This window comes from Pezoporus flaviventris, unplaced genomic scaffold (genome assembly GCF_033815535.1).
Source record: "Pezoporus flaviventris isolate CSIRO_AGI_PZ_B2104156 unplaced genomic scaffold, CSIRO_AGI_Pfla_v1 ptg000013l, whole genome shotgun sequence".
NCBI classification, from domain to species: domain Eukaryota; kingdom Metazoa; phylum Chordata; class Aves; order Psittaciformes; family Psittacidae; genus Pezoporus; species Pezoporus flaviventris.
In genome coordinates, this window is record NW_026892561.1 from 19,103,682 (window position 1) to 19,130,316 (window position 26,635).

The 26,635-nt window shown below is 36.2% G+C and overlaps 1 protein-coding gene across 5 annotated transcripts in view; it reads right to left on the reverse strand.

Annotated features, from left to right (window-relative positions):
• Nucleotides 1–26,635, reverse strand: part of RALGPS2 (Ral GEF with PH domain and SH3 binding motif 2) — a 117,695-nt gene that overhangs the window by 50,295 nt on the left and 40,765 nt on the right. For all 5 annotated transcript variants that reach the window (XM_061452015.1, XM_061452017.1, XM_061452016.1 and 2 more), the window contains 4 exons: nucleotides 20,887–20,970; nucleotides 13,958–14,047; nucleotides 10,999–11,091; nucleotides 5,807–5,933 (listed from right to left, as the gene is read on the reverse strand). In XM_061452015.1, the coding sequence (XP_061307999.1) occupies nucleotides 5,807–5,933; nucleotides 10,999–11,091; nucleotides 13,958–14,047; nucleotides 20,887–20,970 (394 nt within the window). The remainder of the gene's footprint in view (nucleotides 1–5,806; nucleotides 5,934–10,998; nucleotides 11,092–13,957; nucleotides 14,048–20,886; nucleotides 20,971–26,635) is intronic.

Consider the following 26,635-nt stretch of genomic DNA (forward strand, 5'->3'; position numbering starts at 1 on the left):
TTGTAAATATGTGAAATGACATTGTCTTGCTTTAATGTGAAAATTGATTAGTTATTTAACAATTTATTTAAAAATGTTGGTATTACTTTCAATGAAAATCTGACTTCATATTACTGGTCTAAGATTTAAGATTTACTCCAAGAAGCTACACAAAAATTGAAAATATTCTAGGTTTGGCAGCAGAGGGATTTTTGCAACAAATAATCATTTCAGTATGAAGTGGTGAACTAAATATTAAACATAAGATGTCTTAGTCATGTAGAGAATTCCTTAGGATCTGCATATCCTACCTTCTGTAAAATACTTAGGCAAATTGTTCCTAATGTAAGAAAAATTAATTGTATATAATTACTGATCAGCTTAAGACAACTAAATTGCTCAGTACTTATTTTACTTTCAACCTCAATATTCAAAGAACTTAATTAAACAAAAATATGTCTTGATACTTTGAACTTAAATAGCAAAAATCAAAAGTCCTGATATTAAAATCATGACTTGACACTTGGGAGACCCCTCCCCTGCTCCAATTCAGAGTGACTGATATCTGAACAAGTGTTCACACATACTAATTAAGAGAAGGACCAAGTCACTGAACATTAGCAGCTTCCCTCCAACACAGCTTTCTGCTGACGTAATAAAACAAAGGCTAGAAATCAGCTCCAAGTGTATTCTTCCCAACACCCAAACTTGGGCTGCTCTTAGGACACACACATTTCCCTTCCTCTATATGTATATAAAACTTTTGATACTCTGTATATTAAATTTTCTACCTTCTAGATATTAAATTTCCACTTGAATTAATATGTAATTAAAGAAATTGATTAGAAAATGCTTTACAACCTTTTTCCAACAAAAGGTCATACCCCACTGCATCAAAACAAGATACTTCCAAAACCAGAAACAAAATGTTTGCTTCAGGTACCAGTCTCCAAAACTAAAGCTTTCTTTCTAGTATATAAAATTTATTAATTGTACTTAGCCACACAGCTTACCTAATTTAATTTGATATTACACAAAACCTAAATATGCTGTTCTGAACTGTAACCAATGTATTTGTTTGACACCTTGCATGTGCCTTCAGGATTTTAAAGAACTTTGCCCCTATTTAACAGAAGAAACCCTAATAGCTGAAAGAATAATATTATTGTGATGGTAAATTAGTTGATATCAACAGCAATGCAAAATCTCATTTGTAATTCAGAGGAGAGAAAATAGCATTCTGCTTTCAAAACACATTCCCCGGAGCTGATAAAGCTTCACTGATGATACAGGGCTGCAAGGGTTGCAGTTAAATCTTTGGTCAGCAATCAAAGCCAACAACTCTCACCAATACTTAATTGGGGCTGCAGGGGTGGTTGGGTAGGTGGGGCATTAGTCCCAGTATATTCCATTCCCAAATGCCAAGAATTTTATCTGATATAAACGATGATAATTATGAAATTGCTCTTCATATAAGGAATATTTGTTTGTTACAAATATCGTACAGACCTCATTGAGCATACAAATGCTTTTTAATTGCAAATGCTTAAAATTCAGACTATTTATAATCTGTTCTTTTTTTTCTATGGTAAGTAGACAGAAAAACAGTTCAAGTAAATTTAAAAGCTGAAAATGCCCTCCAAAACATTCCTTTAATGAACACTTCTGACAGCTTTAGTTCATTCAACCGACAGATTTCCTCTCCTTGGAAGAGATCTTATTTTACCACAAGGATCTCTTGCCTGCTACAAAAACAGTGGTTGTTTATTCAGCACAGTCAGTGAAAGGTGTAATTTGCAGAAACCCAAAAGTAAAATTAGCTTGCACTCAGCCTTTAAATTAAATCTTATATATTAGACATGTAAAAAGTTGAGTCTTCCCCAATTTAAAGCTGTAGGATGATGTTAGCTAAACATTATTATAAAATAAATCCAGAAAGCTCAGACTGTACACATGCTGTGCTATTGAAAGAGACGACTTAATTGTATGCTGCTGATTTAAGATTACAAGAAGGGAAAGCATAGTATCTCTTTTTCAGGTTGGTTCATACTCTACAATAATTTACTACTTTAAAATGCTTGTAACTCTACCAGTTCTTAGCTTTCAGGCTGAATTTCCTAAGCAGGGTAAAATACTTTAAAAGTTAAATGTTTTCACTCACACTTTTTTTAGAGGCATATGTAGCATCAAGCTAACTTCGCTGGACACTCAGCAGCAGTCTGTCTGGGAAGGATATAACTTTCACCATTCTTGTACTATCAGTCCAAATTTAACCAAACAGACCTTGAAAAAGTTTAACCTCTACTAAATCTGAAACACAGTTTTCACATATATTTCCAAAGTCTGTTGCAACCATTACCACTGAAGTAGCTGAATATTCATCATATGAATACTTCAGTAACCTGTTTTCAGCTTTTCTGTTTCTGGATATAACTCCTGAAAAACAGCTATAAGAACATATTTCACAAGGTAGTACTGCTTAGTTAAATAAAAATTTTACTTCTCAAGAAGTGGCTCAATCGTTTCATTGTGCAATCTCAAATAATCAGAACTCCATGATAAGACTCCCTGTAAGAATGGGTTTTTATTCTAAGGCAAAATATCACATTTATTTGGCTACTTTAGTTGGACCAGTGATGCAACATTGACAACATACCCCACACTGTGTAAATGAGGACCAAATGCTGAACATTTTTATTGGTGTTGCACAGCTCTTAATCCTTGCACACTGACAATGCGCTGCTCTCACTTGCATTTCTAGAACTCTGAAAGCACATCACACCTGTTGCTGCAGCAAACCGAAAAATATTTTTATTTCTCCCCCTAGTTAAATGTGGAAGGACATCTTTACCTTGACCACGGTGAGTGAGCTGTGGTAATAAGAAAACAATTTATACTTTTGCATCTCTATTCTCATTGCAAAGACTACACAAAAAAAAAACCCAACCACCTTATTTAAGTTTTATCTTAGAATGTTAAGACAGTCGTGAAAAAACTACACACCCACATTTGATATTTGGCTGCATAAGGGTAAACCTAGTAACCTCTAAATGGTAAAGCATTCATCCTTGAAACCGCAGCCGAAATTTCCTTATAAGCTCATTTTACCTATGACCTTCCAAACACGGCTCATCACAATGAATGCTGATACTTCTCCAGAGGGGATCTGCAATGCCAAATACAACTGTGTGGCAGGCTTGATTCTCTGCACTCTTCTAGAAAGCATTTTAGGGGAGCAAAACTTCAGGATCTCTACATCTACACTGAAGAAAGCACTACCACACCCCTTTTTTACCCCTAATAGGAAATGGACCTTATGATTAATCCCCCTGCCTGGCATACACCACAGTCACGATCTTGAACTGCAGACTTTCGGTAGATTTTTCTATGCCTTTTAAACCAGGAATAGCACTAAGATTTTATACCAGCAACAGCAGAAAAAGATCCTTTCAGAAATTATTACCTGGTAACCTTAAAATAGTAATACAAGCAAATTAAGTTACTTCTGTCCCATATGACTTCTGCATTAGTAAAAATGCCTTGGGAAGGAACTTTTAGTAAAAACACTCCTGCAGATCTACTCAGGTCTTACCGGAGAGTAAAGCTTGAAATCAAATGAGAATAATTGGTCTCAACAGCCAATCCTCCAAGATAGATGCAGATTTGTCACAACTGTAGTTTCAAGGCAATTTTGCTCTTTTTCCAATTATTTAAACATTACAAGATTAATTTTAGTGGGAATGCACCAGTAGGTAAGCTACTCCCTTGGAATTTTAAAAAACGCTTGAAGATATTCTTCATATCATCAGTAAGAACTGATATAATTTGAAACCAGGTCACAACATATTCTTTAACCACAGCAGGTTATAGCAAAAAGCATTTCTTTCTAAGTAAAAAAGAAATACACATTTCACTTCAACAAACTATCAAACGTCAAAGCCTATTCTAATACAAAAGCTAGGCAAGAAGTTGCTAATGTATTGAGGAAAACATCTGTAACAGAACAAAACTTAAAACATTGTTTTCCAACATTTCACCTTTTTTTTTTTTAATATACACTTGCACACAGTAATGCAGGATTTTTAAAGTAACAGACAAATACACCAAAGCATAAAGATTTCTCTGTATAACAGTAAGTACCAGAAGACCATAATGGCAAAGGTCAGAGTATCATGAGATTTCAAAAAATCTGACAGCTGATCAGCTTAGAACTTTTCTAATCAGCAAGAAAACAATTTGAGTCTGGCTTCAAATTTCAAAAACCATGGCACATAGTTAAAAAATATCTGGAAAGCTAGAAACCACATTCCAGAACCATATACAGTGCATATATGCTATGTGTGTACACATGATGAGAAAGCTACGAAATGACATGCTTAATCACATCACATGCTTGACTTTTTTGCCCCTTTTAATTTGGGTCTAATTTTAATAGCTATGTCAACAAACAGGGTAGCATATGATAGTATACCACACCAGCAATTTTCAAACCTGACCTTCAGACAAAATATGCTCATGATGCTTCTACCATTCTAGGCACAAATAATTACCAGTTTCTGAATATCTGAAATTACAGGAAATTAACAGCTGTTAAGATCATGTTGAAACTGATGGATGTTTCTGGGAGGGATGTAACAAGGAAGTAAAAACTGAAGGCAGAATGAGGAATTCTATAAGACTGTCACTAAAATTATTATTGGTTCTCCACAGAAAGGTTTTGTTTTTTTTTGTTTGTTTTTGGTGTTTTTTTTTAAGTATAAAGCATGCAAAATTGAACAGATTTGACAAAACCTAAATATATGCATTTTTTTAGAGGCATCATTCTAGATTCTGACATCAATGACGGTATTGTCATCCATATCAAGCTATGAAGCTACCGAAATAGTACTGTGATGGACACACAGCTCACAGCGTAAAGATGACTGTCAAATTTTTAAGCTTGAAGAAGTTAATAACCCAGCTGAGTAAAGGAAGTATCAAACTCAGGAACCAGCTGATTACAGCTTACTACGCCTTAGTGACCACAAAAAGGTCATCCTGAATTTAAGTGTAAGAGCAACTTATGCTGAAAAAAAAATCAACTATTTTTTCCTCAAAAAGTAAAAAAATGGGTAAACATTACCTTGATTTTATCAACATCTTATGATACCAAAGAAAAGCTACACTAAGGAAAAAAAAAAAGGCACACTGACCACTTTAACCAAACTAAGTGGAGACATTAAGTAAAACTAGATTATCTTGGCAACAAACACAATACATATTAAACACATTTATCTGGCTTTCAGATACAGAGGAATATCATTTACTCATAATTATTCTATAAAGCTGAGTCAGTCATAACAACCCAGTTTCTCTTGTCACCTTAGCATAATTAAATGCAGCAATTTTATCATGTTCCAAACCAAGATCTACATATACTTATCTCAGAGGTTGGTGATTTATTACCTTCTCATAAATTAAAAGCCATCATTACTGTAACAGTCAAGTATATATCACTAAGAGTGCTAGCAGGCATAACAATTTAAGTACTTCTCCAGAAGTCTGTTAATGTATCTATAAAGCATATGGGAAAATAATTTCCCAGAAAACTGATACTGTATGTAAAACCTGAAGTGTTTGTGAGGTTTAAAAGGTGTTTTCTTTCTGAAGCTAGTGAAGTTAGCTCTTGTCAAATACAGAGCATCCATAATCAACTAGTGGTTATAGATTCTTTACTGAAGTGTTCAAACAGTTTCATGAAAAGATGGTGTTTAGTTTGTGTAATTACTGGAGAAGTATGTTTGTCATTTTGTCATTAGCGTTTCCCACTAGCAATGCTTCAACTTACCTAAATAGGGAATACAAGGAGTCATCTTCAAGCTGCTGATATAGTCTCTAAGCCTTTTGTAATTATCTTCTTTACTCATAACATACTCCAACTTTTCAAAGGTGGCTTTATCCTTCCGACTCAGTAACTACGGGAAAAAGAACCAAACCAAAACCAAAACACAACACAAAAAGCAAAACCAGATGAGCTTAAGTTTGATCATTATCGTTTCTCTTCTACCCTTATAAGCATGGATTCCCATCTCTACTCCCCCACTGTTGTATTTAAAAACCAAACCCATAACAACTGCTTTAGAATTACAGCATTTACTCCTTAACAATGAGTTCTTGGAGAGTTTACAAAGAAAAGTTGCTACTTGGTTGTTAAATTTAAACTATCTTTTGGGAAAAAAAACCAAAACAACACACAAACAGGTAAAACTTTGGTGTCCTGGAGGATTCTTCTGAAATAATACAAGTTCTCAAAAGACTATTAACTTACACAGAGCTAATGCCTTTTCTGCTCCTCATGCCATTCCTCAGCTGGGGTAAACCACAACATAAGTTAGCATTTCTTTGTCAGAAAGACTTAAGATTTTATACTAATCCTGCTTCAAAAGAAAAAAAAAAAACAAAACCCCAAATTCCAAAATTTGTTCTTAATCCTGTTTTGAGAGCTCTCTCAACAAATAATTCTCCAAATAACAAAACAATAGCATTAATTTCTGATAAATATCATTTAACAAAAATTTTAAAAACAATGCATGCAGATGTACATGTCCATGTACTTGAAGGTCTGGAAAAAGAAATTGTGAAAACTTACTTTTAAAACATCTAGCAGAACTACTGCTGCAAAATCACCTGAAAGGCTTCATTTCAATTCATAGTCAAGACTTAAAGAAGGGTGTAAGATGTTCCGGCTGAATATTCTGGCAGAAGTCTCAGTGTTCTAGTCCTAGTCACAATTTTTCCCATATATGATATCCAATAGTGCAAAACTTACAAGGGTCTGATCACCAAATGCTTTACACATATTCCCTTTACTCTTTCAGTTAAAGAACATATGTGAACATGCTAGAAGTATTCCTTCTGCAAATTCACTACTGCATTATTTTTACTTACATTTCCTACCTCATCTTCTTAGCTAACACACTAAACTCTGACTTTCAGAAGAAAGTCACTTCTAAAAAAAGTGAACTGTTTCCCTGAGACGCGCTGATCTCTGACATTCCAGCATAATTTACATCCTTCGCTTTGGTTCCAATATTCAGATAAACAGCATCCCCTGTTCATTAAAACTGCAGACATCTGCCAATTCCAGTACAAGGAAACAGTAGACAGGCATGAATTCTTTCCAGCCACTGGAACACAACATTTATATTTTGAAGCTTATCTCCTCAAAGATGGTTCCAGTTTAATCAGCCTAGATTAGCTTCCATTTAATAATACTCTAAAACATTCTGATACCATCTGGTGTGTGTAATACTTCTGTATTTTGCAGACTGGAAGGTAAGACAAGACTAACAGATACAGTAATAGCCTAAATTCAGGCTTGAATGAAATTAATTTTATTTTCCTTAAAACATGATGATTTGCACAATCTTGTTCAAGTCTGATACATCATTTCAGGGTCTTTGAATAATTTCTGAATGAGCTGACCCTGTATGACTTTCCCGTGTGCTCATGAAGCAATTCACATCATGCCTCCACTTTCTGCATTAATATAGAAAAGTACAGAGAAACTGACAATATTTAAAGAGTTTCTGTCAGGGCAAGTAATGACCCAGCTATTATTTCTTTGGTTTTGAAGCTGCTTCTTTTTCTAAATAATTTTTCTTCTTCTGTTTTTTAGACTCAAAGGATGCAAAGAACAGTAGAGATATACATATGCAGAAACAATAAAAGCTAAAGCTGATAGTTTACAGTAGCAGGGAAAGATTTGGAGCCTTTGAGACTGTTTTTTGCTTTCTCATTATAGAGTGCCAGCACTGAAGACAACCTTTTGAAATGCAGGAACAGTGATGAGGTTTCAGAGTACTGGCAGAGTGGGTGGGATTCACACACCTAACTTCAGATATTCGCTTTCATTGCCCAAGTCTTAGCTAGTCATTCGGACTTTCCTTACATTAAATGAAGTAGAATAGAATATTCTATGAAATTTCTTGGAAAGATTTGTAATTCTTTTCAAGTTTTGATCAGGGCACACCATGCATTAGAAGCATTTATTATTCTCCAGAGTTCAGAGGGTGTGCTGGCAATGACTGAGACAACTTTCAGACATACTGTCAGAAGACAAGACTTTTATCTTTTTTAGGAACATTAGATTAACACGTAAATATTTAATGGTTCCATGGTTCCTTTCAGCTCTGGATTCCAACCACGTAAAATGAGGTTTTGGGTTTTTTTCTTAGGAAGTGAATATACTTGTAGCTATTTTCGCAACTTCAAGTTGATTGTGGGCTGCTACAAACTACCTCAGAAATGGAGAAAAAAATCCTCCCATATTGAAGGTTTCAGAAGGTTATTGTATAACTTACTCAAATGACCTGGTGATGACTCAAATAATGGCTTGGTTTGCCTTTTCGTATCTTTTCTTGGCTTTAATATACAGAAAGCCAAAGACTTAGAATTACATCAAGAATCTATAAACTAAATTTCCAAGAGAAAGACAACTGAATTGGTTTGCAATACACAATTGCTAGGAACTATCCTGCAACTTGAATTTGCAAAGGCTTATGTAAGATGACAAAAAAGTAGAGACTTGCTTGGTATTATATGAGAAACTAAACACCTGCAGAAACGCAGGAGAAGTTACATGGCATTTCAGAGGTTGGAAGAGGAGTAAACTTTAAAAAATGATACATATTCCGACAGTACGTATCATCTTCATAAGTAAAAACTAGGAATTCTAACTGACCAATCAGGAAAAGAAACTGGGGGCACCCAATTCTGAATGGCATAATCATGGTAGTAGCTAATATGGTTATGTTAATATATGCTTATAGTTGACCTCTTTTTTTTTCCACGAAAGAAAAACTCAAATCAATTTGGTATCACAGTTATGTAAAATTGTTGAGACATTAATTCATCAACATGACAAAACAAGAACAGAAGCTCTCCTTAAGATCATTTTGAAACATTAAGTACATTCAGATCTCTTTAGAGACATTTTTGGTATTTTGAAACAATACCTCACTTGACTGTGTATTTACAAAATGTGCTCAGAATCCTAGAGAGGTAACCTCAGGAGGAATAAGTTATATACAGTTTTGGTAACATTTATCAACTGAACAACACTATCATTCAGTTTTCAGACAAATAAATACTTTTTGTAACATGCGAGGATATGTTGACATGTCTTCAGTGCAAGTTTTTAGAATCACAGAAAAGTTAGGTTTGGAAAGGACCTTAAGATCATCTAGTTCCAACCCCCCCTGCCGTGGGCAGGAACACCTCACACTAAACCATCTCACCCAAAGCTTCGTCCAACCCGGTCTTGAACACTGCCAGGGATGGAGCATTCACAACTTCCTTGGGCAACCCATTCCAGTGCCTCACCACCCTCACAGGAAAGAATTTCCTTCTTATATCCAACCTAAACTTCCCCTGTTTAAGTTTTAACCCATTACCCCTTGTCCTATCCCTACAGTCCCTAATGAAGAGTCCCTCCCCAGCATCCCTATAGGCCCCCTTCAGATAGTGGAAGGCTGCTATGAAGTCTCCACGCAGCCTTCTCTTCTCAAGGCTCAACAGCCCCAGCTTCCTCAGCCTGTCTTCATATGGGAGGTGCTCCAGTCCCCTGATCATCCTCGTGGCCCTTCTCTGGACTTGTTCCAACAGTTCCATGTCCTTTTTATGTTGAGGACACCAGAACTGCACACAATACTGCAAGTGAGGTCTCATGAGAGCAGAGTAGAGGGGCAGGATCACCTCCTTCGACCTGCTGGTCACACTCCTTTTGATGCGGCCCAGGATACAGTTGGCTTTCTGGGCTGCAAGCACACACTGCAGCCGGCTCATGTTCATTTTCTCATTGACCACCACCCCCAAGTCCTTCTCCGCAGGGCTGCTCTGAATCTCTTCTCTGCCCAACCTGCAGCTGTGCCTGGGATTGCTCCAACCCAGGTGTAGGACCTTGTACTTGGCATGGTTAAACCTCATGAGGTTGGCATCAGCCCCCCTCACAAGCGTGTCAAGGTCCCTCTGGATGGCATTCCTTCCCTTCAGCATATTAACCAATCCACACAGCTTGGTGTCATCGGCAAGCTTGCTGAGGGCACACTCAATCCCACTGTCCATGTCAGCGACGAAGATGTTAAACAAGACCGGTCCCAGCACCAGTCCCTGAGGGACACCACTCGTTAGTGGTCGGCAGCTGGACATTGAGCCATTTTAGCTACTTTTAATGATCTATTTTATATGGATCTCTCGCATAGCAGTATCTCAATCACCTGGTTATTTTTATCACAGTTGAAAATGTCACAGTTCATCTGTTTATACACCTGGATGACTACACAATTTGTGGCTGAATCAAGCACAGTGTTCTCTCAGATCTGAGGTATCTATGAGCAAAAGTAATTTCCAATGTTCTTCTGATCAAAGATAGAACTACACAAAAATAATATTAATTCCAGTTCAAAAACCAGATCTCACATAAAAGTGTTTCCAAAGAACAACAATCATTCATAACTGTACAAAAGCACACCTACAAGTATACTGCGTAATGCGGTTGCTGTAACTATGAAAACACTTCTGAAAACTGAGAAAAATTGCTAGATTTAGTTATCAGTCAGAGAAACTACAAATCTCTTTATGGAAACTGAATTAAGAGTTCCTGGACATCTGCTCTCCATAGCAAAAAAAATTCCAACAGTATAAACCCCTAAATGATTAAAGTATGACCCACCTTGGCATTCTTAATTTTCCAGCAACTAAATACAAAATAGCTTCTGGCCAAATTAGAAGCCTCTGCATTTAGCAGAATCTGCAGGGAGCTATTTTTCAAAGGAAAATATTTCTATGCCAGAATGGAAAAAAAATGCAACAGGAAACTAGACTTAAGACGCACTAGAAAAATTACGTAAGAGACACTAGAAAAATTATTATTATTAGAAGTACCTGGAATAAGTATTGCATCCTTGAAAGTAAGCCACAGAACATTGTATTTTTCTAAGACCAAATTAAAACCCCTCCATTGTCCTGCTGCTCACTTACCGCCCATGTTTTAGTCAGCCTGAAGATTGGAGCACTCTGTAGGCCTGACACAACTGCCATAAGAGCATGCAGATTATTCAGCTCATACAGTTTCTGAGGATAAAACCACATACAATAACAATAAGCAACATTCCAAGTGCTTTCAACAATGAACAGAGAATAAATAACCTAAAAATGAGGAAATCTTGCATGCTCTAAAATGAAGTTACAGTGAACTGCTATGAACCCATACCACTTTCACAGCACCTCCTAATTTTTCCTTACGGCATCTATACAGGTTTGGATTAGACTGTATTAGTTGCTTGATATTCCATTAAGAATGCTTAAAAATAAATAAATAAATAAAATCTATACATTTACCCATCCTGGGACATATGTCAGAAGTGCCAGAATTTTTCTGACATTCAAACCCAACAAATTCCTTTCATAGCATTCAACAGTATTTTAAAGGTTAACATGCCAAAAAGGATAACCCAGTTGTGCATGACGTAATCATGGCAGTACTTAATGCTGTAAATGCATTTGGCACTGCAGGTTTATGTTGCTACCAATGCTGCATCAAAGAGGCCAAGAAAATATTGCTGCAGGTTGAAATCAAGCAGGTAAATTTCAAAAGCCATTTACTTTGAGTACTTCTGACACTGAAGTACAATTTTTAGGACGTGACAACTAAAGCTAACTAGTAGAATGGAACAATGAAAGCAAGATTGAACACGGAAAACATCACTGTAAAAGAATTTTCTTAAAAAATGTCTACAAACCCAGCACATAAGTGCATTTTCTTATATACTGGAATTTCACTCCCCTCTTTTTCTTTCCGTATGTCTCCAAACCCATCAATCTGCCTTGGCCAATTACCTACTGGTACTACACCATGAAAGCTTAAAAATGGTCTGGAAGAAAATACTGTTTCTCAAGATTTTCTGCAGTATCAATTATTCAAATAGCTACAAGCAACCAGAGATATGAACTACATTCAGGCATTTTTGGTGAAGCACACACACAAACTGAGGTATTACCCCAAATAAAAGACTTTGATAAAGAAATGTATACTCAATCACAATATGGAAAATCCTCTTTAGCCTGTTTGGAAAATTCATCAGGGTATATTAAGATTCCAGCTAGAAATGACACAATAATATAAGGAACCCTTGCTATTCAAGAAATGGAAGTATTTTTTTTACCTCCTTGAAACTCAGCTTACACAATTTTTATTGATTAGAACACCTTTCATGAGATAACAGGACAAAAAAGCTAGACTACATGCTGACTATCAGCACTGAAACAGAAGTCATAACTAATCAGGATATTGGGAACTTCAGAGGAATGCAACTATTAAAGCTAATTAGCTCATGCATAAAGCAATACAGTGTGAGATACCATTAAAGAACTGCTAGCTACACTACAAATAGCTGTCAGTACTGTGGAGTGAATTTACAGCTCCGAAGAAACATAGTGTGACCTCTGGCACCAACCTGCTTTGATAATAGCTTTGGTGTAAACAGAAAATCCTTCAAATGGCACTAACTTCACTAACAGCAGTAACTTCATGTGAGCAGCCATATGTAAGCAAAGCCAAGATAACATAAATAAATTAACAGATATAAAAACCCACGCCATATACAGTTTCTTGCTTTTTGTAATTGTGATTTTTAGAACTTGCAGGCAAGCAAAGCTCAACCAGCTAATTGTTAGAGCACATAACTGTATCAAAACCAGCAGCATTTCAGCAGACACTGCTGTCTGCAGTCCACTGATAAGGCATATGCAGGGTGCTATGCGCATAGCAGAGCCTACAACACCCAGCACTAGCAAGACCTATCCAAACAGTAAGCAAACCTGACCCAACCTGGCTTCCAAAACTGGTTCTGAACTATAACAATACAAGTGAACCTCCCCGCTTCTAAGGAGGGACATGGATCACGAGGCAAAATTTTGTATGTTTGTATTTCAAACAAAAAACGAACTGATTTTTAAGAATACATTAGATGATAATACATTAACTCACCAGATATCAAAAGATATTTGAGAGATCCTTAACAGTTTATGACCACAGCATTAGCAAAGCCTGTGGAATCCTACAGAATTAGCCTGCTTTGCCCAAATTTTATAGTCAAATCCCATAGAGGTAAAATACTACATTATTAAAACTGTGCATACAAAGACAAAGAATGCACTTACAAAATAAATATCAAGGTAATTACAAAAATTTTACATTTCTTTTTGCAGGTAACCTGTGGTAGTCACAGAAGTTATCTGTAGTAACAGTCAACCACCATCTGACAGCAAAAAACATCCCTCTCTTCACACTACAATGAAGTTTAAATCTGTTTGAAGGGCCAGGACTTTGGTTCATCTATTCATAAGCCAAGATTTGCTGACTCTTTTCTTATGAAAGTCTGTCCTAAAGGCTTCCAGTAAGATATCGCAGATATCACAGATGAAAGCCTAAAGAGATCAGGTATATCAGGTATATTTTTGAAACAGTATTTATTAAGCTGATACTATTCATGACAATTTGAATAAGACATAAAAGATCATTTCCTTCCAGTAGTAAAAGCAAACAAACTATTTCTGTTCTGACTGGTGCTGTTTGAACTGATTTTACAGTTTGAACAGATTTACACAGCTTTTTGGTTCAATCAACATTAGAAAACACATCCAGCAAATTATATTACCTAATATACAATATTTGAAACAACATAACTTTTCAACAGTTAAGCTATTTGTTGGGTTTTTGTTGTAAACAAAGGCTTCTATTTCAGGACTTGGGTCTGTCACTATTTCTGACAACTTTGTTAAATGCAGAAACCAAACAGCTATTCATGTCAGCAGATACAACCACAGCTAAATCAGGTATCAGATAAATATTTACCCACATTTATTTCTGAACTGACCACCTTAAGTATAAGAACTATCACGGTGAATCCCACAGCCACCCCTCAACGCAAATTCTTACCTTCGCAGTTTTAATATAGTGGCTCAAAACCTCAGCTCTTATTTTTAAAGTCTGTGCATGTAGAATCTCTCTAACAACCCAGAAGCTTACCTAAAAAGAAGAAAATTTGCCTTTTTAAAATACAGACCGTTTACATTATTCTTTTAATGTATTACTCAGGAAATAAAAATATTAAAAGTATCTCAGCAGTCAACTTCTACCTATAATGCTGAATTCATATTAGAAGATGCAAATCATTATACTATAAAATTCCAAGCAATACAACCCAGATATTAATAAAAAACTTTCTTCAAAGTGTTTTGCTATGTCATTCTACTCATTCTTACCCAAGGTAACTTCTAGCATTACATAGTCAACCACTTGCTTAAATCAAATTCATAAATCCAACTTACGTTTAGAATTCATTGAATTCTAAATGTACTGAATCCTGTTACTCTCTTCACCTTCCTTATTTCACAACTGGTAGCCACTCATTCCAGTATTTTGTTAGATAGTGCCTGCCTTTCTCTCTAAGTGCATGAGTGGCTAGAACTTGTCTTTGTAAAATCTATCACATCAGTCTCTTGCATACAAAAAACATTTGGATCTATTTTTTTAATGAGGAAAACCCTTGTCATCAGCATATCTCAAAAAAAAAAAAAAAAAAGGCAAACCCCAAAACAACCAAACAAAAACCACAAAAACCCATACAATCTATGCAGACAGACTTGCTTTCAGGCTAAGTTTGAGGATGAGATCTCACAGACACAGAGCAAATGGCAAAATTCTCAAGCTTCAAACAAAGTTCTCCCAAGAAAATAAAATAAGGAAGAAATTTTATGAGGAGAGCACAAAAATGAAGAAAATGGAGTTACATCCTTTGGCTTTCCTTTTCACAGCTTCAACGCTGCACTATCCAACTCTCAGATAAGCTGAATACCTTCAAGTACAATTCCCTAAACACTTTCAAATTCTGAACACCTCTAAAAAAAAAAAAAACCTAATCAAAGCAATATAACCCAAATAAAACTGAAATAAGGTAGAAAGCTTCTGGAATAACCTAGAGTTTATAGTTTGTACTTTTACTGCTGGCTAAGCCAATTACCAATTATCTAGTATGCCACCATACTAGATTTTAAGTGTTACAGGACTAACTTTGCTGTTGTACAAAAATCACTGGTACATTCAGTATGGCACAAAGGATACTTGCTGCGTTTCACAGTTAAATGAATGACTCAAAACTAGAGAAGCATAGAATAGTTAGGGTTGGAAAGGACCTTAAGATCATCTAGTTCCAACCCCCCTGCCGTGGGCAGGAACACCTCACAGTAAACCATGCCACGCAAGGCCTCGTCCAACCTGGCCTTGAACACCGCCAGGGATGGAGCATTCACAACTTCCTTGGCAACCCATTCCAGTGCCTCACCTCTCTTATAGTAAAGAACTTCCTCCTTATATCCAATCTAAACTTCCTTTGTTTAAGTTTTAACCCGTTACCCCTTCTCCTATCACTACAGTCCCTAATGAAGGGTCCCTCCCCAGCATCCCTATAGGCCCCCTTCAGACGCTGGAAGGTTGCTATGAGGTCTCCACGCAGCCTTCTCTTCTCCAGGCTGACAGCCCCAACTTTCTCAGCCTGTCTTCATATGGGAGATGCTCCAGTCCCGATCATCCTCGTGGCCCTCCTCTGGCCTTTCTCATCGACCAACACCCCCAAGTCCTTCTCCGCAGGGCTGCTCTGAATCTCTTATCTGTCCAACCTGCAGCTGTGCCTGGGATTGCTCCAACCCAGGTGTAGGACCTTGCACTTGGCTTGGTTGAACATCATAAGGTTGGTATGAGCCCCCCTCACAAGCGTGTCAAGGTCCCTCTGGATGACATTCCTTCCCTCCAGCATATCAACCGAACCACACGGCTTGGAGTCATCGGCAAACTTGCCGAGGGCACACTCAATCCCACTGTCCACGTCAGCAACAAAGATGTTGAACAAGACCGGCCCCAACACTGATCCCTGAGGGACACCACTCATTACTGGTCTCCAGCTGGAGACTGAGCCATTGACCACAACTCTCTGCATGCAGCCATCCAGCCAGTTCTTTATCCACCATTAAAGATTTAGTCTTTCATATATAAGCATCTTCCAACGCGTCATGATGCTTTGATTTTTTAAGAGTGATGCTAAACTACTTCTTGTAAACTAACGTTGTGTATGTATTCAGGTTCCTGCCCAAAATTTCAATTAAAAATAAATGAAATATCCCATTTCAGTTTGTGCAGTATGACAGCTCTTTATACAGAATAGCACAAGAAGACCCACACCTCCAAACTTACGGTATTTTCATTGAAAGTACAGTGATGTGATAAGAACTGGCAGGTCAAAACACAACAGCTCTTTGGAACTGTTGTTTCAAAAAATTGGAAGAGTTGCAAAACAAACAAACAAAAACAAAACAAAGAAACAATAATACCAAAAAACCACAACAAAAAAAACCAAAAAAAAACCAAAAAACAACTAAAAACCAAAATGAACATGAAAATTCCACAAAGACCTTGCATAACAATTGCTTTCCTTTGGTCTGTTTGTTTGAGGCTGTATTAAACAAGAAAGAATTAACCACAGAGCGCAGTTTTCTTCCTTTCTCTTTTTTTTACCTTTTTAAATACACAAGTATACGTAAGTCCTGAATACATAAATACTTAAGTATGACAGTACTTCCAAATACTGTCAAAAAAGTTAAACCTCAGTCTGATATTCTGCTGTAGCTACACAGCTTGATAAAACCAACTTTCCCCTTGAGTGATGAATGAGTTTCTAAAGAGATTCTTTCCCTTTGAAGATAAAGGGAATTTAAATTTTTAACCCAGAACTCTGTATCATAAAGAATCAGGTAGAGAAACACATGTACTGCTATGCCTTAAGATCACAGATCTCTTTGGTCTCAAGTTAGCGGAGTGTCGATATAATAGGAGACTTGCTCAAAATACACAGCAATGCTCAATCATTTTCATAATGATGAAAAAACAAACAATATATTATGTTGGCCTTGACTTCTATGAAAGTTTATTAGTACTGCAATGATATAAGCACCGTGCCACGCAAGTACACTCGGAAACCAGGCTTCCTGAGTAAGCATCTCAATCCCAGCCTCTTTGCAGGAGCCAGAACAAAATGCAAAACTTTCTTCGAAGCTTAGAGCTATCCAGTCCCTTCAGTGACAGAGCAAGCAGGAGATAGAAGAATTAAAAGCACTTTGTAATTTCCAGTCCAACCACCTCTACTCTTTTTTGATGAGTTTTTACTGGCATTGACATTGTTTTTTGGCTGGTTTTGTCTATTCATTTGTACCTTTAGACAGCACCATAATCTGATGATTCCAAATACTGAAAAATTAGCAATGTAAATAAATCCTTTTGTTTCAACAGGCAACTTTTTTATTTTATCCAGGTTAGTTCATTAAATAAAGAATACACTTGTCCCATACGTATTTTGTGGTTATTTTGCTTCGAGTCCTCTATCGCTGCATTTAAATGTTATTATTTCTCACACTGTCCTAACAATATTTATAAGTTAAACGGCGCACAGCCTTTGGCCATCAATGCCTTTGATACCAGTTCAAGACAGCATTTAACGCTCGACAGATTTGTGCGTATATTCTCTGCCCTCTTAAGGTCAACCTAGAAAAACATGCTTAACTTTTGAACATAGCTTTTCTTAAATCAGAGCTTAAGCTTTTTAACTTATCCTATGTTTGCCTTAACTGACATACTAATTTTATTATACTGGTGCTTTTAAGCTCATAGTTAGTTGCTGGTTCCAAAACTAACTGTGCTTTCTGTGCTAATTAATGAATAGGCAAATTCAAGATATTCCTCATTAGTTTCTGGATCATTCCTACAAGTATCTCTTAAAAACAATCTGAGATGTATCTCTTAAAAACAATCTGTATAAAAAGCATGTAATGCAAACCAAACAGTAATGATTTTGTATCACTACAGCTAAGTTAAAATCCCCATCTGTTCTGTTTCCAAAGGAAGCACACTGACCTCTTCCCCACCCCATTTTTTCATTTGGTAACCCCAGTGAAATTTCACTATCGCACTTCACTGCAACTCAGAAACACTAGAATATTCAAGACAAGCTTCTCTTACACGAAGTTTCCATTTGGTTAAAATAGCCCAAATAAACAAAAAACCCAACAACCACCAAAAAAAAAAACCAACAAACCAACACAACTCAAATCAACCATGGTTACACAGTTCATAAAATACAAAATTTGCCAGTTTCACATGGTAACTTTTGCTTTAATTTTTTTCCAAAGTACTGAATCTAGTTGACAAGTTTCTCTAATATTTTAAACTCTGTGGCAAAACAGTTCCACTCCCATTTAAATAAAAACCTCAAGAAGGAGAATTTCAATACAGCTAATCTTACAACCAGGAAAGTCAACTACCTTTACATAAACTATGAAATGTTTTCATATCAATTCCTAAAAGCAATCTCAAAAAAAAAAAAAACCAAAAAAGAAAAACCCACACTTTTTGTTTGGCTTAGGAAGTAGGCAAACTTGCCAATTTTGCACTAACAGATTTGCCAGCAACAACAGTAGAATGCAAGTATACAACTACCTTTCAGCAGAAAGCTGAAAAAGACAGATCAGAGTTTCAAAACAACAATGTAAAGAAATTACATATTTAAAAAGAATACTTAGTAGTATATGTGTAGATCTATGGAGTACCACATAGCAATGTATTCTTCAAGAATAAGACAGTCCTGGCATGGAATGATTCAACTGGTTTCTCTTCCCTGAACTCAATCTGTTTTTACAGGCATCACTTATAATTATCACATAACTAATGCTGGAAATACACTACTTCATTCTCAGTGGACTGCAATCAACTGCGCATAATCATTACTGTTTCCAAAATGCTATCAGTCAATCAATTTGCTGTGAAGCAGCTGTTAGTGATTTAATATTCTCTTTATTTACAAAGTGAGAGCTGTTCATGGTTTGCTTTTAGTAAAGTGGTGGAAAAAGGAAAGAGACAGATGCATAATTCATAATTTAAAACCAGGAAAATTTCAAAGGTTAAAAGAAGTTTGATGTAATGTATTAATGCCTGATAAAAGTCAAAAGTTGCAATGATTTTCCTGATAACTTACTTTAGGTCTAAGCATTAGAGATACCCAAGTCAGTGGGGCAGGTGCCCAACAGGGTGAGCAAGCATCGTGGGCGAGAACTGAATGTTGAGAAGGCAAACCAGACATGGAAGACGAAAACTGCTTACTCTACCATGCTTTCTTATTCCCAGCTGCTACTGTCTATCCCATAGGAATTCCAGGGTTTCACTGCTCCCAACACCATGGTGAATATAAATATGACATTACTATTGGAATGAATGAGTCCTCTGCAATGAAACCATTGATGGTCAGTTTGCAGACAGATGATTGCATATTCCCATGGTGAGTTCTCTGTATTATATATGTTATTATACAATAACAAATGAGAAGTGAGGTCCTTGATAAGGTAAGCTGCCTAACATGGCCCTTACTACAAAGGCATTTCGTAATATTTAGCAAAACAAAATGTTTCTTTGAAAAGATGACTTACATAAGACACCAAATGTTGGAATCACTGGCATATCAGTGAAATTAGTGTAAAAAGCACTGGTGTTCTTACATGAGTTTCAGGCTGGATATATATAGCCCAATAAAGGAGCAACTTCAGAAGGAAAATTTCAAGAAAATTCCTACATTCCCTTAGATTTCAATAGATGGTATGGTCACAATAACTTTGAGGTGTAACATTTTCTCTTCAATCAAGAGGAGAATCAGGTGATTACCCATACCCAAACAAGCGTTTCAGTCATTACAAGGTTAAGAAATATACTAAGTATTGTTGATGAGAAGTAATAGGATTTGGTAATATCCTGAAAGTGAGTGATACTGAAAAATGAGAAAGTACACAACAGATGATTAAAAACAAACAAACAAACAAAAAAAACCACAAAACCCCACAACCCTGAAAAAGTTAGAGGACTGATCTAAACTTCAGACTATTAACAAAGCTGTCTGTAGATGTGAGACCAGGTACAGAAGATACATCTGGAACAGAACTTGGGGGTTTGAGACATAATCAAACATTTACAAGAGGAGAAGTGAGGGTAATAATAGCATTACTTCATCTGAAATACAAAACATGGCATTACATTGAAAAAGAAAAAAAAAAAAAAGAAAAATCACAGTTTTGAGACTTGGTTGGCTAAGTACAGAGTTGGAGTCCTACAGCTTTAACTGTGAAGAAAGCTAAAATTCTGATTATAAAAGTTGATTTTACACCAGGAAAGCTAAAATTCCGATTTTAGAAGTTGATTTTACACCAGGAAATTTTTAAGTAAGAAAGCTGTACATCTCAAATACACTACCTGAAAAAATATGCCAGAGTTAAATCACAAGTTCTGCACAGTAAAACATTTTGGAATTTTTGAAGTTTTCCCAGAATCAACTTAAAAAGGTAACAATGCTGACAAGCGTCTTAGATGTTTTAGTCTCTAGAAATATATGTTGAGCAAAAGACACTCAAATAACACAGAAAGAAATTACATGTAATTGCTACTCCAGAAATCCTATTTAGGAAGCCTTTAAACCTGTAATTATGATAAATTCTTTATATAAAGAACAGCCAGTATTTATTTGGGTTGTGGGGAGGCGTATGGGGGGTGTGTGGTGTACAGAAACCACAACACTTTGTTACATCAATAACCACTATTTAAAATACAGCAATTTCTTCAGTACTGTTTCTGTGTATCTTGAAGGAACTCCTTCTAGCAAATACTTTTGAGTTTTCAAGTAACCAGCTGTGACCAGCAATAAAAATGATGTGCCAGAACACTTAATCCCCCAGACTTTTTAAATTTGTACATGTAATGACACTGGAAAAAAAGTAACTCACATGATTGAATCTTCTGGTGAAAGCAACAGCATTTGGTGCAGAACTGTATTTCTCTTTTTTATTCCAGCCACAGCTTGCCAGCTCCTAGGAGAATGAGGATGAAATTTATTTTTTTTTTTAAATTAGCACATAACACATATTCAGAACCAAGATCAGAGAGACAAATCTTAAAAAGTTTCCAAATAACAGAGCATGATACATTGAAATAAAATATAGTTACATTACTGATTTCTTCTATAAATCAAGATTCCACAGCTGTAATTTCTGAATTATTTTGAATTATTATATTTTTTAAATTAATCTTTTGTTGAATTAAGGACTTGGGTTATTTTTATTCAGGGCTTATTAGAAACCACTGAAGTTATTCAGGATCCATTTTGCTCCCATAGAAAATCCTGCTTTAAAAGTATGAATCTGAGCTAGGGAGAACAGCATGTTCTTTTCTTTTCAATTGCTTTCTGAAGATATTTAAAGTCTACTGAGAAGATACACCTTGTTACCTCAAAATAAAACGTGTCCCATTATTTTAAGTTGGCATGTTGCATTAAAAAAATACCAAAATTGTAATCTTTTGCAGCTACAATAAAAGAAATATATTTCCAGTTTTCCCTTCCAAAAGGAGCCAATTTAATTTAAAGCTGAACAACACTCAGCACTCAAGCAAATAGTTTTGTGGAGTAAAACAGAGCAAAAGGACCTCCTTAAAAAAAATCTCACACAGTTACATACAAACTTACAATGCCTCTTAACTTGTCTGTAAATCTTAGTCAGCACCTGGGCAACTATATCTTCCTTTTTATTTGCTACCACTTAGTTTCAGTAAAGCAATTTTGATTAAAATAATAACCTAAATGTATCAAAATGAGCTCTATCAACATACAAAAGCATACAGAATAAATGCATATATATACAGCATGCAACGTATTCCAGTACTACCAAGAAAAAATAATCACTACAGAGACAGCTAAATTATTAAAGTGTCATAATAGCAAAGTGCAGCCTTTCATTTTTATTTATTAATGCTTTCTTTCCACATCTTCCACTCTGAAGTGCCCTTAGTTTTATCACCACACTGAAAACTACTTACTGAAACCAATATCACACTGTACATCCAGCTACCATATAAAGTGGGTAAGATGACTTAACAGGTAACCAAAAATTGTCCCATTTAAGACAGTCATAGTTTTAAAAGAATTTGTTATCTGGTTATTCTAAGCTATAAAGTTGTGGTGGGGAGGTGGGAGGGGTTTGTTGGTTTGTTGGGGTGTTTTTTGTTTGTTTCTAATCAGGAACTTAACATCTTTTCAACTGACACCCCAAAACTACTAAATAGTCTCATGACAGTTAAGAGACACCTTGAATTCTTCCACTTGTTGAAGTCTGTGGCATGCTGGTATTTGTTAGAGAAGACTGAGATGCTCCTTTTCCACAGCTCTAAGAAGCATGCAGAAAATCCAGCTCCGTACTTTCCTTCAAATTTCATTAGAAAGTTCTGTCACCAAAACCTGTCCTGGAAAATGTCAGTATGTTTGGCACAGGAATGCACATGCCCAACCCCTTATATTGCATTTTAATGACTATGCACAACTATGCAGCCCTGAACTGCTTCTGTTGCAAAGGAGAGTGGACTATTGGAGAAGGACCCATTCAAGAGACTCTTGTTTGCATTCTCTATTCCTCAGGATCTCCCAGTGCAGCAGTTACAAACAAATTTCTGCACTTGGGAGAATACAAGGTGATTCATCCTTCCTGCCATCTGATGATCACATTTCCTTAACAGCAGTAAAAAAAAAAAAACAAAACACCAAAGAAACCAAAACAGTTGCCATCTCACCTTCAGAGAAAAGCATGGCAATTTCTTATTAATTCAGGGCATCTTGTGTACTATTTCAATTCTCATCACCAAGTAAAAAAACAAATTATTATTTTGAGCACAAGTGACCCATTGCCCTGGCACTGTGTATCTTAAGGGCTTACATGGTCCAGTGTATCTTAAGGGCTTACATGGTCCAGCCGTTAGAAGCAGACCTAGCACTGAGGTTTGTGGCACTGATATGATTTGCAGCAGAAGTGGTGATTAAGTAGAAAACATTACCAAAAATCTTTAAACAGTATTGTTGAAGTCATATATTAAAAAGTAGAGGTCTAATATCATTTGGACACAGATGCAGATCTGACTCTCAGACTGTAAACAGTATATATATATATATATATATAAAAAATTGTTATTTCAAAGTAGAGGTCTCCCTATTTTGACAGAAGACTCAAACAACTGAAGATTCTGCTCCAGAAAAATCCTCTTTGAGATTTGCCCTGTCTGAATGGAAAGAGAAACCAGTGACTGGCAGAGAATAAATGTTTTGGTAAGTAAGACTGAAAACTAAACAATGAGGCATAGCAGAAATAGCTCCTGGAACACATTCCTAGCAGATTATCCTATGACCATGTCTGTATTCCTGGGCCGGAGGCTGGCTGTAAGATTGTACATAAAGTTGTACATCAACATCCGTATCGTGGGTTGAAATGTGTTTTCATGTGGTCTCACAAAAAGATAAAGGCTTTGTTATGCATTATTGACCATATCACATATTTAAAACCCTTAAATTCTAGTTCAGTCAAAAAATACAGAATACACCAGGGTTGATTGTAATCAAACCATTCTTATAGTTCCATCAAAATATTCAATTTCTTCACTAAAGACTGTGCTGCCTATTCCATTACTCCAATGCAGGCATGTTTCTTGGAACTTCCTTCTAAATTTCACTTTTTCCACTACAAGTTTCAAACCCACATTTAGTCACAAGGATAATTTCCTCAGTCTGCCAGTGAACTCAAGCACAGGAGCTATATCATCACCACTACCAATTTTTTGTTTTGTATGATTTATTTAAAATTAGGTGGAAGACTGAAAGGTTAAAGATCAAGAATACAAAAGCTGGACTTTCTTTGTAACTCATTTGGGTCTTGATTCCTTTTGAGTCTACAAAATTTTATTTTCCTTAACAAAATACTACAGTAACACTTAAATTATAACCTGTACTGCATGGCAGAAAGACTGTACTTCTCATTAAAGTCTTTATATATGGGTCAAAGTGAAAGTTTCAAAAATAGGAGAAATAAAAAGCAAGGATTAATAGTGAAACCATTATACAACTTCAGAGCAAGTAGAGATGAATATTCAATATGCAAACTTTTTTTTTTTCCACTGCCTAGCTTAGTAAAGCAAAGGGGATAAAGAAGTCCAAGACAATAACCCAGTGGAGATCTTCAATGTGACAGACTACAAGTGGGTAAATAATTCTGGAGGATATATTAAAGTACGTGCAACAGGTAATCAGATTTTTCCAAGAACAGTAAGCTAATGTGTTCTACAAGGGGACATCTGGTAGTTAATGTTAACGTAGCTATCAGCAGCACAGCTGAGCAACTCTATGACTACCTTTGTGCTTTGCTGCTAGTGATCTCTAGAAAGTCACAACCACTACAACAACAAAAAAAAAACCCCAGCACACTACTTTCACTTATGGGGGATAGACGGGAGTCATCCGATTGACTTTCGGAACTCCATCATTTATTGTTTCCCAAAAATGAAAATGCAAATCAGCTGCTTTCACTCAGACAGTGGTTTATGTACCAGAGGAGTGTTCTTATTACCTTAATTTCTTATTCTGGAGCCCACCAATTATTAGTTAACAAAGAAACAGTAATACCTTCTGCTTTCTAAGCTCAGAAATAACTTGCAGGAATTTCAAAATGATGAAGAAAGGCGGTTTCCAATACCAGTTGGATTGATGCAGTCTGCTTAGGGCTCAAGCAGAGGATCGTGTTAATCACGTCACTATATACTAAGCTATGGTAAATGTTCAAGTCCATGCTTCTGGCTCATCCAAAATGTAAAGTGATTCACTGTACCTTAATCCTCAGTTATGTGGGCTAAACTAAGTTCTCTTTCCATTTCTTGCCAAGAGCATGAAACAGGAAGTGTAGCGGGTGATATGTAGGAACTCAAGCACACACGCAAACCTACCATATCTGCAGGAAATTTTAATACAGGCAGAGAGAATTACATTTATTTGCTGTAGAGAGAGTCAAAAGACCGTAGAAGTATGTTAAGTGCCTGCTATGAGTCTGTTCACTGATTTTGATGCTAAAAAAAATTACTATGTATTGGGTAAATAGTGTTATTCAGCTCTTGGCTTTGGTAAAATAACCAAGATGACGTTCTGATGTCACTTTAAAAAGAAAAAAAAACCCCACACTAAACCAAAACAAACAAACAAAAAAACAAAAAAAACCCCACACCAAACAAAACAAAACACAAACTCACAATACTTAAAGATTTTACGACAATGAAGATGATGCAACACAGTAATTGATACAGTCAAGAAAAACAACAGGTAAAGAACACTGCTCATACATCCTAAAGATGGTAAAAATCCACTCCAGTTATCTTAGAAATTAAGTATCTTGGAATAAATCTTTCAGAACCCTTATTTGGGAAAATAAATGGAAACACATTAAAGGCTAAAAATATTCATTCATGCACCATGCTATAGAGTTGGGAAGCAGATGGAGATTCACAGCCTATATAAACAGTTTTGTCAGTGAATTACTACAATCTGCAGTAGACACCCAGACTTTAATTTTTTTGATTTAAAACTTGGGAAAGATATTGCTCATCCTTTCCCACCATACATGCAAACAAATTCAACACTTGAGTGCGCGTCAAGTTATGTGTGAAGATTTTACAAGCTGAATCAAGATATGGACATAGCACACAGTCTGGTACAGGTACTTCAAAGAAACTCGGAAATCTGTAACACTTCATTATCTGCCATCAAGACACCTTCAGGCAAACAACATGTTCCATGCCTGTTTCCTCCTTCTGCAAAACAGGAGAAAACAGTTTTAATTGTGTCTATCTTATTCTGACCTGAGAATTAATTGTATGCTCCTTTTTCATAGGGGATTAACACAATTTAGAGGCACACAAAGATACAAGACAACAGACCTCTGTGTCTGTGAAGGAACACTGACAGACTTGCATAATACTTGCAAGAAAGTGAAAGAGCACTTGATAATACTTGCACACTGTCAGTGCCTTCAACTCCTTTCTGCAAACACTTGAGAAGTGTCAAAACAGCTACCCTTTCACATATGCATATTTTTCAGTGAAGGCATCACTGCTCTCTAGATATCTATTCTCTCACAGTTTCTCTCTGTTAAGTTTCACTTATTCAGCTTTTCCCTCTTATGGTTTACAATAATGCGTTAGAACAGCTAACAAATTTAAATGTACTTTGTCGTATCTTCTCATCTCCCACAGACTTTCCATAGGTCTATTCACACAACAGTATCTGAGATACAAGAGGTAGCATTAAAAGAGCAACAAATTATGAGGTATGGAATACTGGATCACTGCCACTATACCTAACTTGATTCCTCGTGGTTGTTACACAGCTGACTGCTCATCCTGTGCAGTGTCAGAAGCAGACTGCAAACCATAACCTACCATCAAACTCAAGCAGTGGAATATTTTTAGGTAAAGTCTTAACTAGCTAAATTGGTGTTCTGATTTTTCGATATTCAGTACTTTGAAGCTCAGTGCAACTAGAGATAAGACACTCTGTAAAAGCACCCAGAGTTTATTCAACATCAGCACTGGGGAGGGGGCAGAATCCTGCACAGCAGGAATGATTAGCATTAGAAAAAACAGTAAACAATTATAAGAATCAGATAAGAGAGTAAA